This window comes from Mobula birostris, chromosome 24 (genome assembly GCF_030028105.1).
Source record: "Mobula birostris isolate sMobBir1 chromosome 24, sMobBir1.hap1, whole genome shotgun sequence".
In the NCBI taxonomy this organism is placed as follows: Eukaryota; Metazoa; Chordata; class Chondrichthyes; order Myliobatiformes; family Myliobatidae; genus Mobula; species Mobula birostris.
This window is the reverse complement of record NC_092393.1, coordinates 23,951,635-23,967,674: the sequence shown is the minus strand read 5'-3', so window position 1 is coordinate 23,967,674 and position 16,040 is coordinate 23,951,635. Positions and strand designations below refer to the sequence as shown.

Genomic DNA, 16,040 nt, shown 5'->3' with positions numbered 1-16,040 from the left:
GGCCTTGAGCAAAACGATACTCTATCCTACAGGCTTTAGTACTGCCTATCTTTGCACATATTTTCAGGCACATTCTAATTTCTAGGCCAATGCCTAATTACATACCATCAGAAAGCCGAGAAGGAAGTAACAATCCTCTTCTACCAAGTTCAGCTAGTGCAAGACATCCACCATGCCAGGCTGTATCTGTTTCTTGAAAACTGTAATAAAACATTTATGCAATATTTCAATGAATCTATATCAGAGGCTGGATAACGGTTTATACAACTGGGATGTATTTACCTAAACCAGAAAGATTAAGAAAGGAGAAAAAAGAATTACTGTTCTATGTCTCAAATGAATAAGCAAAGAAAAATGCAAAAATGTCAAACATTACAATTTGAAATAGTTGAGAAAGAAGACAGTTAAGAACATAATTTTAAAACAATGCAGCTCAAAATCATATAGTTAAACAACAATATTATTTTAAACCTTTCAAGAACTTAAGATGAAAAGACAAAACTATTAAGAAGTTCAGCCAGATCAGGAATCTGATAAATTTAGTTTAAATTGAAATAATGGAATGTTTGGAATATTCTACAATTTGATCAATGAAATGATATTGCTATTGAAATGTTATTTGATAGTCAGTGACCAAACACTCCCCTTCTGAACATTGTAATTTATAATGTTCAACATATAAAAGTAATAATATTTACTTTTATAGTTAACATTGCTTTGTTCATACTTTCAAAGGGATAACTTCCAATCTCACAATAAAACTGTTAAATCCATGAGAAGATTTAATCTCTCAGACTGAAATGAGACCAAAACTTAAACTTGGCATAGATTCGGCATGTCATCTGAAAACTTTGACAAATATCTATAAATACACGGTGGAGAGTATACTGACTGGTTGCATTATGGGCTGGCAATACAGCACCAATGCCCTTAAATGTAAAATCCTACAAAAAGTAGTGGATACAATCCAGTCTATCACAGGTAAATCTATCCAGACTACTGAGCACAATTACATGGAGCGCTGTCACAGGAAGGTAGAATCCATCATCAAGGATTCCCAACTATTCAGGCCATGTTCTCTTCTCACTGCTGCCATCAGGAAGGAGGTGCAGAAGCCTCAAGTTCCACACCACTAAGTTCAGGAACAGTTATTACTACATCCTAACACTGAACTGATACCACAACCAACGGACTCACTTTTAAGGACACTACAACTCATGTTCTCAATATTTATTGCTTATTTATTGTTATTATTCTATTTTTCTTTCTTTTGTATTTGCAGTTTGTTGTCTTTAGTATACTGCCTGTTCATCCGCCCTGTTGTGTGCAGTTTTATTGATTCTATTCCGTTCTTTATATTTACTGTGAATGTCTACAAGAAAATGAATCCCAGGGTTGTACATGGCGATATATATGTACTTTAATAATAAACTGACATTGAATTTTGAAACATTGTTATACAGCAAATGGATAGTATGAAAATTCACTACCATGGGTAACAGATTCAATTCAAACAGAAGAACTATGTTCTATATAAATATAAGAACTTTCAGGGCTGTAGATGGAGGTTAATGGAGTGAGACAAGATGAGCTGCTCTTAATTGGACTCTGGAAGGCTTCTTCAGGCCAACTGGATTCTTGTTGTGCTGTAAATATTCTGTGATAATGAACTTGCATTAAACATATGTAGCTCTGTAACAATGTTCGCACAACACTATGGTAGAATTACTTAAAAATATCTGTGAAAATCATTTACACAAAAAGGGTACTTTGTATCATTAGAAACATTTTACATAAAAACAAGGAAAACAAAGCAACACACTGAAAATACTGGAGGAACTTAACAGGTTTGGCAGCATCATAGAAATGAACAATCAGTTGATGTGAAGGGTTGAGACACTTCTTCAGGACCAAGAATGAAACCAGAATAAAAAGGTTGGGGGGGGGGGGGGGAGGAGGCTAGCTAGAAGGGGATAAGTGAAGCCAAGTGGGAAATGATAGGCAGGTGTGAAGAGGTAAAAGATGGAAGAGCGTGGAATAGAAGAAGAGGGAAAAAAATTTATTGGAAGGAGGCTACCTAGACAGAATAGAAGATGTGTTGCTCCTCCACCCTAAGGGTGGCCTCATCTTAGCTCAAGAGGAGGCCATGGACTGACACGCCAAAACAGAAATGGGAATCAAAATTAAAGCATTTCCCACTGGAAGGTTCCGCTTCTGGCAAACGGAGTAGAGGTGCTCGACGAAGCAATCTCCCAATTTTGTCAACAGGTCTCACCAATGTACAGGAGGAAAACAAATGCTAACGGTGCATAAATCTTGTATTAAGGATGTGATGACTTTCAGGTATTTTAAATAGTATGTACAGTGCCTATAAAAAGCATTCACCGCCCCCCCCAGAAGTTTTCATGTTTTATTGCTTTACGGCATTGAATCACAGTGGATTTAATTTGGGTTTTTTGACAATGATCAACAGAAAAAGACTCTTTCATGTCAAAGTGAAAACAGATCTCTACAAAGGGATCTAAGTTAATTTCAGACATAAAACACAAAATACTTGATTGAATAAGTATTCAACCGCTTGAATATAACACATTAAATCACCACTGGTGCATAATTATTTAAACGGAGATCTGTTTTTGGAGGCCTGTGTGTAGTCAAGGAGTTTGAATCGACTGTAGTAAAAATACACTTGTATCTGGAAGGTCCAACTGCTAGTGAGGAAGACCACCAAGAGACCTATGACAACTCGGGAGGAGTTACAAGCTTCAGTGGCTGCGATGAAAGAGAATGCGCAGACAACAACAGTTGTCCAGATGCTTCATCAGTCGCAGCTTTCTGGGAGAGTGGCAAAGAGAAGGCCACTGTTGGAAAAAATCTAAGCTAGAGCTTGCCAGAGGCATATGGGAGACACTGAAGTCCGCTGGAAGAAGGTCCTATGGTCTGATGAAACCAAAATTGAGCTTTTTGGCCGTCAGACTGAATGCTATGTTTGACAAACACTGCACATCATCAAAAACACACCAGGCCCTGGAAGGCTTGTGAAGGTAGAGGGTAAAAATGAATGCAGCAAAATGCAGGGAAATCCTGGAGGAAAACCTGATGCAGTCTGCAAGAGAACTGCAACTTGGGAGAAGATCTGTTTTCCTACAAGACAATGATCCCAAGCATATAGCCAAAGCTACACAGGAAGAGCTTAAAAACAGCAAAGTTAATGTCCTGGAGTGGCCAAGTTAAAGTTCAGACCAAAATCCAATTGAGAATTTATGGCTGGACTTCAAAAGGACTGTTCATGCATGACCCCATGCAATCTGACAGAGTTTGAGCAGTTTTGTGAAGAAGAATGGGGAAAAATTGCAGTCCAGATGTCCAAAGCTGTTAACAAACCTATCGACACAGACTCGACACTTCGTGCCGATATGGTGACTGTACTCTTTTCCTAGATGTTGCCTGGCTTGCTGAGATCCTCCAGCATTTTGTGTGTGTTGCTCATGTCCCATCATGGATAGTTTTCTATCCAGCAAGCCCAGTACATTTTGATAGACTTTTTCAGACCTATCAAAGCAGGAATTATCTGCTCATCCAGAAACAAACTATTCAATAGGGAAATATTACTAGTTGAACCACTAAACAATAACCAATAACATCAATAAATATCATGAAAATAAAGATAAAAGTCCAACAAAATAAACAAGGAAAACATTCTACTTGAATATTAAACTATGCCCTACATGTAAACAAGCACTTCTTCACCAACATGCAGAATAAGCAAAGGACCTCAATGGATGGTGAACCACACGTCACAACAAATATTGCCCCTTCTTGCTCAGAAAAGTAATTTAGAACACGTGTTAGATTCACTTGATTGAGACCATTTATTAACAGGTATTAAAATACCAATTAAAAGTACGCCTTTGGTCTTGTTCATGTCGGCCAATCTATGGCTACAAGAGAGTACTATGGCCAACAGATTTTTGCCACGCCTTGCTTCTTACAAGATTTAAAGACTATATATCAGCCCAGCCCATTTCTCCTTGGACTTTAGGTATTCAGTTCTAGTTAGACAGGTTTTCTGTAGAAATGGTATTGACGCCTCCAGCTATTTAACCTTCTATTTAATTTCTAGGTGTGCTGAAAGCTGGCTAGGCACCAAGTCAACCAGTTTTTGGGAAAACAATTATTGCTTGTCACGCTAATAATTCTAAAATAACTCACAATACATATATACATAGGGAAACTACATTAAATAAGTAAGTACCAAAAACTGCAAGCATGTCATAAAAAAGTATAACACTAGTGTCCTACTACATTTTTTCAAGATTTAAGATTGTTTAATGTAATTTCCTGTATACAAGTGTAAAGGAGAACGAAATTGTTCCTCTGAATTCAATGTAACACAAAAAAAATACAATAATAATAAAAGACACAATAAATATAAATACATAAGATAGCTTATAAACATAGATTAATTGTATGTCCAAAAATGACACCAGGGTGTACATAAAGTAACTGATGGGAAATAATAATAGTGGTGGAGTTATTGGGTGGAGGCGCTGATCAGTCTTTCTCCTTGGGGAAAGAAACTGTGTTTGTGTCCTGGTGGTCCTAGCGTGGATGCTACGTAGCCTCTTCCCTGATGGGAGTGGGATAGATAGTCCATGAGCAGGGTAAGTAGGATCCTTCATGATGTTATTGGCCCTTTTCCAGCACCTTTCCGTATACATATCCTTGATGACAGGTAGTCTGGGGCTGGTGATACACTGGGCAGTTTTGACCACCCACTGTAGAGCCTTCCTGTCCGCCACGGTGCAGTTTCCACACCAAACCGTAATGCAGCTTGTCAGGATGCTCTCTACCGCACATCTGCAGAATGACGTGAGTATGGATGTGCAGAGTCCAGCTCACTTCAGCCTCCTCATTACGTAGAGGTGTTGATGACCTTTCTTGACCGCATAGGATATGTTCTGGGATCATGAGAGGTTGTGCGCGATATGCACTCCCAGGAGTTTGGCAGTGCTTACAGTCTACACTGCTGTGCCACCAATATAAAGGGGAGTGTGAGTGGTACGGGTTCTTCTGAAGTCAGTAACCATCTCCTTGGTCTTGTTGACATTAAGGAAGAGGATATCATAGATATCTGGTTTTATTGAAGAGCTTCATAGTTATTTATAAATAGAAATTAATTTTATGCCTACGAATAAACTCTTCTCGGTCTTCCAGCCGGGTACAGGTATCAATTTTAACCAACGTTTCAATGACAAACTCTGCCATCTTCATCAGGGATGTCTAGTCTAATGGTAGATATCCCCCCATCGTCCGTCCCTCCTGATTCATTAGTCCTCATCCAATCAGGTTTCCACTGTGTCACTTTGCTTACAATCGAATTCCAGTTCTTATTTAGAGTAAGGCCTTCATCTTTGTTAAAGTTCATTTGGGTTACCCAAAGAAATTGGCGATAGCAGAACATTGCATTTGCAATGGCCATAGGATTGACTTCAACAGCACAAAACTACTGCACTGCGCCAATGGCATCATTAGCCCAAGCAAACATCTGGCCCTAGTTAGGCTTTGAACTCCTTTTGAATAACAAGGTGAAATATTACGTTAAATTATAAGGACTGCAGAGTTTATATAATGTGAATGGTGATACGTTATTAAATACAAAGCCAAAACAAATGGAAACATAACAAAACAACAAATAATTACCTGAAGCATTCAAGCACAGATCCAACAACATCATCTGCAAGTTCTTTTGGCAATCTTCCAGTCACTCTTCCTATACTAAAACAGAGCAAAAAATTAGATCCTAATTTTAAAAAAGTTTTTAATTTAGAGATGCAGAATAGACCCTTCTGGCCTTTTGAGCCGTGCCACCGGTAACTTCCAATTTAACCCCAGTCTAATCATGGGACAAATTACAATGACCAACTAACTGCTATGTCTTTGGACGATGAGAGGAAACCCACAAATTCCATGCGGAAGACACACAAACTCCTTACAGAGGATGCCATCATTGAATTCTGAGCTCTGACGCCCTGAGCTGTAATAGCATCGCGTTAACCACTATGTTACCATGGTGCACATATGTGATAGTTCTTTTCATTGTATACAAGTATATATACAAATTATGCTCTCAATAGAGCGTGTCCTTTATACAATGCAAAGTTAAGGTAAAACAGAGAACACATTCAGCATTAAAATTAGTAAAATGAACTACTTAATTTTGTTTAGAGGACATGCAGTTAACTCCTTAATGCACTAACATGTCTACAAGATTCCTTGAAGTATTTAAATACATAATCAGACCAATACTGAAGTTTGTTATCAAAGTGTGTATGTGCCCATTTGAGTGAACACAGACAAACAAATAAGGCTATTAAAATGCAAAAAGAGAGCTCTACAGGACAATCAAGATAAAGTACATACATGAGGAAATTTACTCATCATTTATGTAATCTGCTGTTATCCTATGTCATGAAGCTCCAAGTAAAAAGCAAGCTCTTTCATTCCAGAGTCAGGATGCCTAGTCTCTTGAAACACTGAAGTGCTTTTCACAAGAGGACAGCATTTCAATTTCTCCATTCACCTTCTACAACACCAGTTCAAAAAAGTAATAACGGGTGTTGGCATGTTCCAAGTAACAAAATGCGCTTTATTAAGTTGCAAACCTACCTTTCTACACTAGATATCTTTAGAGAAAGAAATTTATGAACAGAATGGAAAGATACAATCGTACCTCTGATGTTGTGAAACTAATCCCAAACAAAGCTTCAAATTTTGATGGAAAATTTGGAAAAATGTGCCTCCTCTTTATGCATAATTTTATGGGAAAACATTCTGAGCATCTCTTGTAGTATGGCTGCCAATTTCTAGTGAAGATTGGACTTGGCACAAATCACCCAAATGCTAACATAATTTTTCCATCATATATCACGTGAAGACATCAATATGTACAGCTCAAGTTTCCAACCCACTAACTTAAACTGGATCAAAATTTTATGGATTACAGCTTTTGTTGCTCACTTGGAGTAGAACAAAGATTGAAGAGCACCCAATGGAACATGCAACATTATTTTGTCTGATACCCCATTGCAGGAGGCCTCCACATTACATGGGGCTATGCCCTAAAACCGGTCTATATTGTGATCTCCTGTAACACAAAGCCGCATCACCTGCATATGCATCACAAAAGTATGCTAATTTATTCATTTTTAATCATAAAAATTCTATGACGAAAGCAAATTTTATTCTATATCTCACATTATTAGGTACTGATTTGAGGATTCTCTAAGGGCAAATTTGCACAATGTGGGGGCACCTGTATGGATTTGTAAACAATAAAATTTTATGAACAGTGATAAATATCTTTACATAAGATGACTGGTGTAAAGCAACTACTATGCCAGTGGCCCAATCACTATAGATGCCAATCACATTATTCCACAGTATATGCTGGAGCCTCGTTGCCCATTCCATGCTTCATGATCCAACTACCCCTTCTACTGAATTCTCCTTCAAATTCACCACTCACCTTCCATTTTTTGCACTTTCCACTTTCCCTTTTTGCTCATCATCATTTTAGACTGTTAGACTCCAGCAGAATTAGAACTTTTAACAATGCTAATCTGCTTCCCCTTAGGTAATACACAAAAGAGAAAGCAGTTGTGACCTCAGGCAAAAGTCAGCTTTGTAAGCTTTTAAATGGAAGGAAACCATGGAGGTGATTTCTTAAACAGAGTATGCCCTGCTTATGTGATTTATATCTGGTGAATCATAATTTTATATTCAAACAAAATACAGGTCCCATTTAGGGCATTTAAAATGGGTGAACTGTCTAAGGATAATTACTTTTGTGCAATGGAATCACAGTGAGATGTAAAGTAAGAATATTATTATGGGGGCTTTATATCATTCACTTTGCAAAGAATCAAAATGTCTAACTAGCAATATTCATGATTGAAATATTATTTAAAAGTTGAATTAGAAAATAAAATCACAATGTTTGAAGATAGCAGGCAGTGTCTAGAAATTCTTCACAACACATGTCTGTGCAGCAAGATTGATGTTTTTGATATTGTTCATTATATGCCATGTCATTGATGTAGATGGTCATGGTCTTCCTATAACCTTGATTGTTCTCAGCAAATTTTTTCTATAAAGTGGTTTGCCATTCCCTTCTTCTGGGCAGTGTCTTTACAAGACAGGTGACCCCAACCATTATCAATACTCTTCAGGTATTGTCTGCCTGGCGTCAGTGGTCACATAACTAGGACTTGTGATGCGCACCAGCTACTCATGTGACCATCCATCACCAGCTCCCATAGCTTCAGGTGACCCTGATTGGGGGGGCTAAGCAGGTGTTCCACTTGTCCAAAGGTGACCTCCGGGCTAGTGGAGGGAAGCAAAGCCTTACACTTCCTTTGGCAGGGATGTATCTCCATCCCACCGCACATGTTTTTGACATGGTCCCAGTTTAAGAAGCCAAGTGTGGTTTCACTGGAAACACTTTCACTAAAGGGAAGATCCACAGAGTCACTACCTATTATCATTAATTTGATCATGGTTGCCAGCACTCGACTTCGTTGTCTGGAATGTTCTCCTTAAAGGACCAATTAACATTGGCCACAACAGAGCAGTAAGAGCATTTTCACTAATGAAAAGAGGCAAGAGGCAAAAGGCACAAGGGTGATGAAGAAAGCCTACACTCACTCCCCTAACTCCAATGTTCTGACAACAGCATAAAATTTGCAGGAATCAGATAAATGGTACAAGAAGGACAAGGAAGAAGCCATGCAGAGCCACAGACGGCAGATGATAGTGGCATGTCAATGCTCTTCCCTGAATGTAATGGTTGCTAAGGGCAGTATGGAAGCAGATGTAATGGTGGCATTTAAGAGATTTTTAGCTAGACACATGAATATGTAAGGAATGGAGGACTATGAATCATGTGCAGGGAGAAGAAATTTAGTTTACTTTGGCGCTGTGTTTGACAGAAACATCATGGGTCGAGGGGCCAGTTCCTGTACTGTACTGTTCTATAAGAACATAAGAACACCAGGTAGACCAATGATACAAGAAATACCATGAACCCACAAGGTGGGAGCTTCAATATTTTGAATTGCCTCGAGAATGTCTGTTTTATCTGCAACATTAATACATTTTAAACAGCACTTCACAAGACACACTCAAACACACGGCACACTCAACGACAGATATCCAGGTTAATAGAAATCAAGAAGAACATCATGACATTAAAGCATTTCCCAATGTTTCTACTCTGATTTCTAGTTAAAATTGTCACAAACAGAAGACCAGCCCAAAAATACTGGAGATGATATTTCTAGGCTCAGAGCATCATCGTACTGAAGGAATACATCCATTTCCTGAAGAACAATGGAGAAATCCAACTCCATCAGCAGATCCAACTGTGAGAGATTTTTTACTTTTGCGATTTTCTAAGTATTGTTTGGCCTTTCAACAGCCGATGCTTCTTCAAAGATGCTGATTATATGTACTGGTAACTTACACTCATAGGTTTAAAGAGTAAAGCCATGTAAAGAATAAAGCCAAACTCTTTTTTGTGCCTTCAGAGTTGCTGGAAACAACAATGCTGCACACATAAAACAGAACAGAAGAAATATACTGCACAAATATACTGCTGTTAATTGATTACAGCTCAATGTTCCACATAATCAGACCTTCTTTTCAAATCAACAAGCTCCAGAACTGGGCCCCTGTACATCCCTCTCCAACTAGATATTTGACTTCCTCACTGGGAGATCATAGTCATAGTGAGGATCGGAAATAACATCTCCTCCTCGCTGACAATCAACACTGGTGCACCTCAAAGATATGTGCTTAGCCCACTGCTCTGCTCTCTCCACATCCATAACCATGTGGCTACACACAGCTCAAACATCATCTATAAATTTGCCAATGACACAACCTTTGACGGCAGAATTTCAGATGGTGATGAGGTGGTGTACAGGACTGAGATAGATCAGCAGGTTGAATGGTGTCAAAACAACAACCCTGCACTCAACAGTCAGTAAGACAAGCAAATTGACTGTGGACTTCAGAAAGGAAAAATCGAGGGAACACACTCCAGTCCTCATTGAGGAATCAGAAGATGAAAGGATGAGCAGTTTCAAATTCCTGAGTGTCAATATCTCTGAAGATCTATTCAAACCGCCTGCATCATCTTCTGGTACAGAGGAGCCATTGCACAGGATCAGAAAAAGCAGTAGAAAGTCGTAAACTCAGCCAGCTGCATCATGGGCGCTAGTAATTATGAAATGATTGTTGATGTCAGACAAAGCAGTTTGAGTATCTCAGAAACTGCTGATCTCCTGGGATTTTCACACACAAGTCTCTTGTGTGGTTCAGGAAGCACCTAATAAAATGGCCACTGAATGTATATCTCTCTGCAGACTCTTTGCATCCTCTGCAGAATTTGCTTTGGACTGAAGTTAGTGTCTTCAGCAAACTTAGATACACTACATTTGGTCCCTTTTTCCAAATTGTTAATGTATATCATCAACAGCTGCAGGCCCAGCACTGACCCCAGTGGCACTCTGCTCGCCTCTGATTGCCAACCAGAGAAACACCCGTTTATCCCAAATCTCTGCCTTCTATTGCTTAACCAATCCTCCACCCATGCTATTAAATTATCTCCATGCAACCTTATTTTGTCTAACTCTTTCCACGTGCATCTTATCAAATGCCTTCCAGAAATCCAAATATACAACATACACAAGCTCCCCCTATCCATTCTGCTTGTTATATCCTCAAAGAACTCCAGTAAGTTTATCAAACAGATTTGGCCTTTCCTTAATCCATGCTGCGCCTGCCTGCTGGAACCATTTCTACCCAGGTGTCTTGCAATTTATTCCTTAATGACAGCTTCAAGCGTTTTTTAAACACAAAATACTCTGCTGATGCTGGGGTCAAATCAACACTCACAACACGCTAGAGGAACTCAGCAGGTCGGGCAGCATCCGTGGAAAAGAACAGTCAACGTTTCCGGCCGGAACTCTTCGTCAAGACTGTAGAGGGAAGGGGCAGAGGCCCTATAAAGAAGGTGGGGGGAGGGTGGGAAGGAGAAGGCTGGTAGGTGCCAGGTGAAAAACCAGTAAGGGGAAAGATAAAGGGGTGGGGGAGGGGAGGCAGGGAGGTGATAGGCAGGAAAGGTGAAGAAGGAATAGGGGAAAACACAATGGGTAGTAGAAGGAGGCGGAACCATGAGGGAGGTGATAGGCAGCTGGGGGAGGGGGCAGAGTGACATAGGGATAGAGGAAGGGAGGGGGACTCCATGACTCACTTATCCGCACGTCCATCCCCACGGATCTCCCACCCGGCACTTATCCCTGTAAGCGTAAGTGCTACACCTGTCCCTACACCTCCTCTCTTGCCACCATTCAGGGCCCCAAACAGTCCTTCCAGGTGAGGCAACACTTCACTTGCGAATCTGTTGGGGTCATCTATTGCATCTGGTGCTCCCGGTGCAGCCTCCTCTACATCGGTGAAACCCGACGCAAATTGGGGGACCGCTTCATCGAGCACCTCCACTCCGTCCGCCACAACAGACAGGATCTCCCGGTAGCCACCCACTTCAACTCTGCTTCTCATTCCCATTCAGATATGTCCATACATGGCCTCCTCTACTGCCATGATGAGGCTAATCTCAGGTTGGAGGAGCAACACCTCATATACCGTCTAGGTAGTCTCCAGCCCCTTGGTATGAACATAGAATTCTCCAACTTCCAGTAATTACGTCCCCCTCCCTTCCTCTATCCCTATTTCACATCACCTCCCTCATAGTTCTGCCTCCTCCTACGACTTCGCATTGTTCTCCTGCCAATCACCTCCCTGCTTCCCCTCCCCCACCCCTTTGTCTTTAAAATTACTTTTTTTCAACTACCAGCATTCTTCAAACCCTCCCCAAAGTTCTTCTTTCAGTCCTGACGAAGGGTTTCAGCCCGAAATGTCGACTAATCTTTTCAACTGATGCAGACTGACCTGCTGAGTTCCTCCAGCGCATTGTGAGTGTTCCTTATACAATGCATTTGTTCTCAACTAAGGAAGTCAAAGTAAAGTTCAAAGTTTGATAGGAGATCCTATAACTGCATATTGCATTAACAAAGGAATGTATATCCAAAACAGGCCAATTTACTCACCCTTTAGCTGCAGACCATCTTACAATAGTATCTCTGTCCTTCAATCCAAACAGCAGTTGCTCTAGAAAAGGATCAGAAAAAAACCTCAAGTAGAATGTGACAGCAGTTTTAATTCATTTGCAGCCAATGATTCCACAATTAAAATGCATTGCAAAAAATGTAATGTCATCATGCAAACAGCAAGGCAATAATGTTGTCTGAATTACTGAGTATTCAGTTATTTGTTTCAGTTCAAATTTTTAGGATCTGTGTTCTTCTAAATTTCAAATGGCTTTAGAAGCCTGATAAACTTCATTCAATAAATGAAGCACCTCAAATTTATAAGAAATCTATTCTCATAAATTATGAATGAGAGCACTTCAGCTTCTCCAATGGACATGTGAATTGGTAATCTTGTTAAAAGGTAGTAGATTGGCTGATCCCATTTAACATAGTTTTCTTATTCAAAAGAACACTGACAACTTTATTCTTCACCTACTTAAGGTTTGAAGAGCTCAATTATATCACAAGTTCCCAAACAGGTGTTTCAATTGACAGCACTTAAATCCTTAACAATGAAAAAAACATGACAAAATTCCTTCTCGCTTACCAGCGGTTCTCATTTTTCATTCTGAAAGCATTGTACAAATAGGAAGAATTGCAATGGGCCTGTAGAAACCCTACAATATCTCAGTATCAGTATGCAAGCATGTACTATGTCAGACAATGGATTTTTCGACTATTGGGCGTTGCAGTCCAGGTAAATTGTGCTTGACCCAATATTTATTTATTTATTTATTTGTTTACTTATTTATTTATTCATTCTCTCTCTCTCACACACACACACATATCTTTCCAAAAGAGGTTTGGCAATCAAGGAAGTAAATTCTGACAATTCGCCTTTTCTTATTTATGGATGAAAGTTCATTGCAACAAACCAGCTAAAATTAATGAACCTACATTTCGGTACCACTTGGAAATGTTAACCGAGTCCACCGAGATGCAGCACTGGGCGTCATAGGAAGTCATTCCTGCCTGTGGCCAACAAACTTTACAACTCCTCCCTTGGAGGGTCAGACATCCTGAGCCAATAGGCTGGTCCGAGACTTATTTCATAATTTACTGGCATAATTTACATATTACTATTTAACTATTTATGGTTCTATTACTGTTTATTATTTATGGAGCAACTGTAACAAAAATCAATTTCCCCAGGGATTAATAAAGTATGACTATGACTGTGACTATTAACTTTAAGCTCATGTACCTCAAGTACTCACAACTTTAAAGAACTAAATTTTGAGGGGATTATTTCAGTGGCAACCTACCATTTATCCATCAAGACCAATAGTCTTCATTTCCATCTTCCACTCACATTTCAGAAATGCGTAGATCAATAGTAGTGATTATTACAGTCATAAATATTATAATATGTTTAACTAAAAATTGTTCATTTATACAAAAAGCCTGCACCAAACTGCTCTAAAATGTCTGATTATGGCAGTCCATAACAAACATTCAGAGAGTAATATATTTTACTCATCATAACGCACCTATCACATTCTCTATCTCTTCAGGAATATCATAATCATCATCATCATCCTCTGCTTTTAATTCCATTTTCTTTCTGGATGCAATATCGTTAATTGGTTGACTTTGACCTGCCATTTGTAAGTTTAGAGCCAAAGACCTGCTCCCACGCTGATACCTAAAAAGATATAAAGAACATCATTTCTAAACAAAAATTAAGAATAAAAATGTTTAACTTTTATTTATGTGCTCACCTACTTCAAAAATATTCCTAATTTCTTGTCTCTAATTTCAATCTTTTCTCAGTTCTGGCAACATCAAAAATGAAAATAGAAATTCAAAATACTTTTATAAAAAATCTGTTTGGAAATGTTCTTTTCACTCAAAACTAAAACAGGTACTACAAACAAAGGCTTCTGATAGATCAGTTAAAATGAAGAAGCTATGTGAAGAAGCCTGACCAAAACTCCATTACTGATGGAACTATTCAGGCACTGTATTTCTGATTAAACAGCTCACCTCCACAGCTTGCACGTACCTCCATTTTGCAATCTTTGGCTTCAGAAATGTAAGGCCCAACCTTTGAATGAGTTTTATGCGTAGTTTGCGAAGAATAATATGATTGCATTCACCAATGTTGCGTTCATCAACGCATTTCAATACCATCGATGCTGGAGCAGAAAACAGTTAACAATTATTCAGAAACATTACAATGCAAGCTATCTAATGTCTGAAATGTGAAATACAAAATGAAACCTTATTTTTCAATCTATCAATTTTTGCTTGTTTCCCAAGCCAAGCCTCACATTGCAATTCCTTTATTTCCATGGCTGAGCTTCCCTGGCTGTGAAATGGATGGAATTTTATTTCGACTGCCTTCTTCATCGATTCCTCAGTTATCTGCTAATGGGTTTGCTGTGAACCTTTGTACTATAGAAAACTAAATGTCACACAGTAAATAGGAACATATCATTCAGAAGCTCAAAAGCAAATTCTTACTTCCAACAGGATAAAGCAATGGAACACCAATTTATAGTCTCAAACTGAAATTGAGATCCAAGGTTTGGTGGGAACTCATGGGAGATGCATAGTGTTATCCAGTCAAAGAACCAAATTAAACTGAAATTGATAGCAGAGGAAATGGCCAGGCAAGACTACTCAAATGACAAATAAGAAACACAAATGGTATATTTATTAAAGTGATTAACAAAATTAAGTGCCCAATAGAAAGCAAGGTACAGTTTACCAGTGAATTATCAATCAGCTTACATGAGGCAAACCATTAATCCATTTACAATAGTCATAACCAAGATATCGTTACTATAAGTGCAGCTTGATAAAATATTTATACAAATGCTTGAGACACATCAATCTGAGAAAATAGTAGTAATCAATTCCATGGAACAGTTTTGTATAAAAGTTACATATCTACTGTAAATATTTGTTCTATAATATTTATTTATCAATACAAACTTGTTAACTGTCCTTTTTTAAAAATTGGAAGATACAATAGAATCCATTGCATTAGTTCAGATTTTTATTTTATTTCAGCTGACACTGTAACCTACATCCACTTGCATCAAATATACTTCCATGCTACAGCTGTAGTATTCTTGTATTCATTTGTATCTTAAACATTTTATTTCCTACATGTTCAGAAATCAATCATTATCTGTCTTAAATATACTCAGCATTTGAACCTCCAACCCCTCCTTGGATAGAGTTACAAAGATCTGTTAACTCTGGATAGAATTATTTTGCATCATTCTGCTGTAATGCGCTCGTAATTGTATTAATTGTCATTTTTATTATTACCATGAGTACTGTTTACTCCGTGAGCCTCATGCAAACTTGGAACTTCATTGCACTCTGGTGAATGCGACAACAAACTAAGCAGATCTTCTCACCTCCCTTATTTTGCTCAGGCATCTATCCTAATAGGCGGCAGAGTGAAGATACATCTCTACCAAATGAGGTGTAAAGTACACCTTCCCTCTGCTAGCCTGCAGGTCTCCCTTGGGCAAGGTGTACCCCCCCCCCCCCACCGATCAGGGTCACACAAAGCCATGGGAGCAGGTAGTGGATGGTCGTACAAGCAGTTGGTGCATATCACACCCTGGTTATGCAACCACTGACGCCCGGCAGACAATCTCTGAAGAGTATTGGTAATGGCTGAGGTCACCCATCTTGTAAAGGCACTGCCCAGAAGGCGGCAATGACCTCTTCTGTAGAAAAATTTGCCAAAAACAACCATGGTCAAAAGACCATGATTGCCCACATCATATGACACAGCACATAACGATGATGATGATCTATCCTAAACTCACAAGATCCTGCTAGAGGTCTTGAACATACGCA

At 39.0% G+C, this 16,040-nt stretch overlaps 1 protein-coding gene across 1 annotated transcript in view; it reads right to left on the bottom strand.

Annotated features, from left to right (window-relative positions):
* tbcd (tubulin folding cofactor D) overlaps nucleotides 1-16,040 on the bottom strand; it is a 268,544-nt gene that overhangs the window by 183,833 nt on the left and 68,671 nt on the right. The window contains exons 9-13 of the mRNA XM_072241956.1: nucleotides 14,221-14,353; nucleotides 13,706-13,860; nucleotides 12,174-12,234; nucleotides 5,704-5,778; nucleotides 106-200 (exon numbers count right to left, since the gene is read on the bottom strand). Coding sequence (XP_072098057.1) covers nucleotides 106-200; nucleotides 5,704-5,778; nucleotides 12,174-12,234; nucleotides 13,706-13,860; nucleotides 14,221-14,353 — 519 coding nt within the window. The remainder of the gene's footprint in view (nucleotides 1-105; nucleotides 201-5,703; nucleotides 5,779-12,173; nucleotides 12,235-13,705; nucleotides 13,861-14,220; nucleotides 14,354-16,040) is intronic.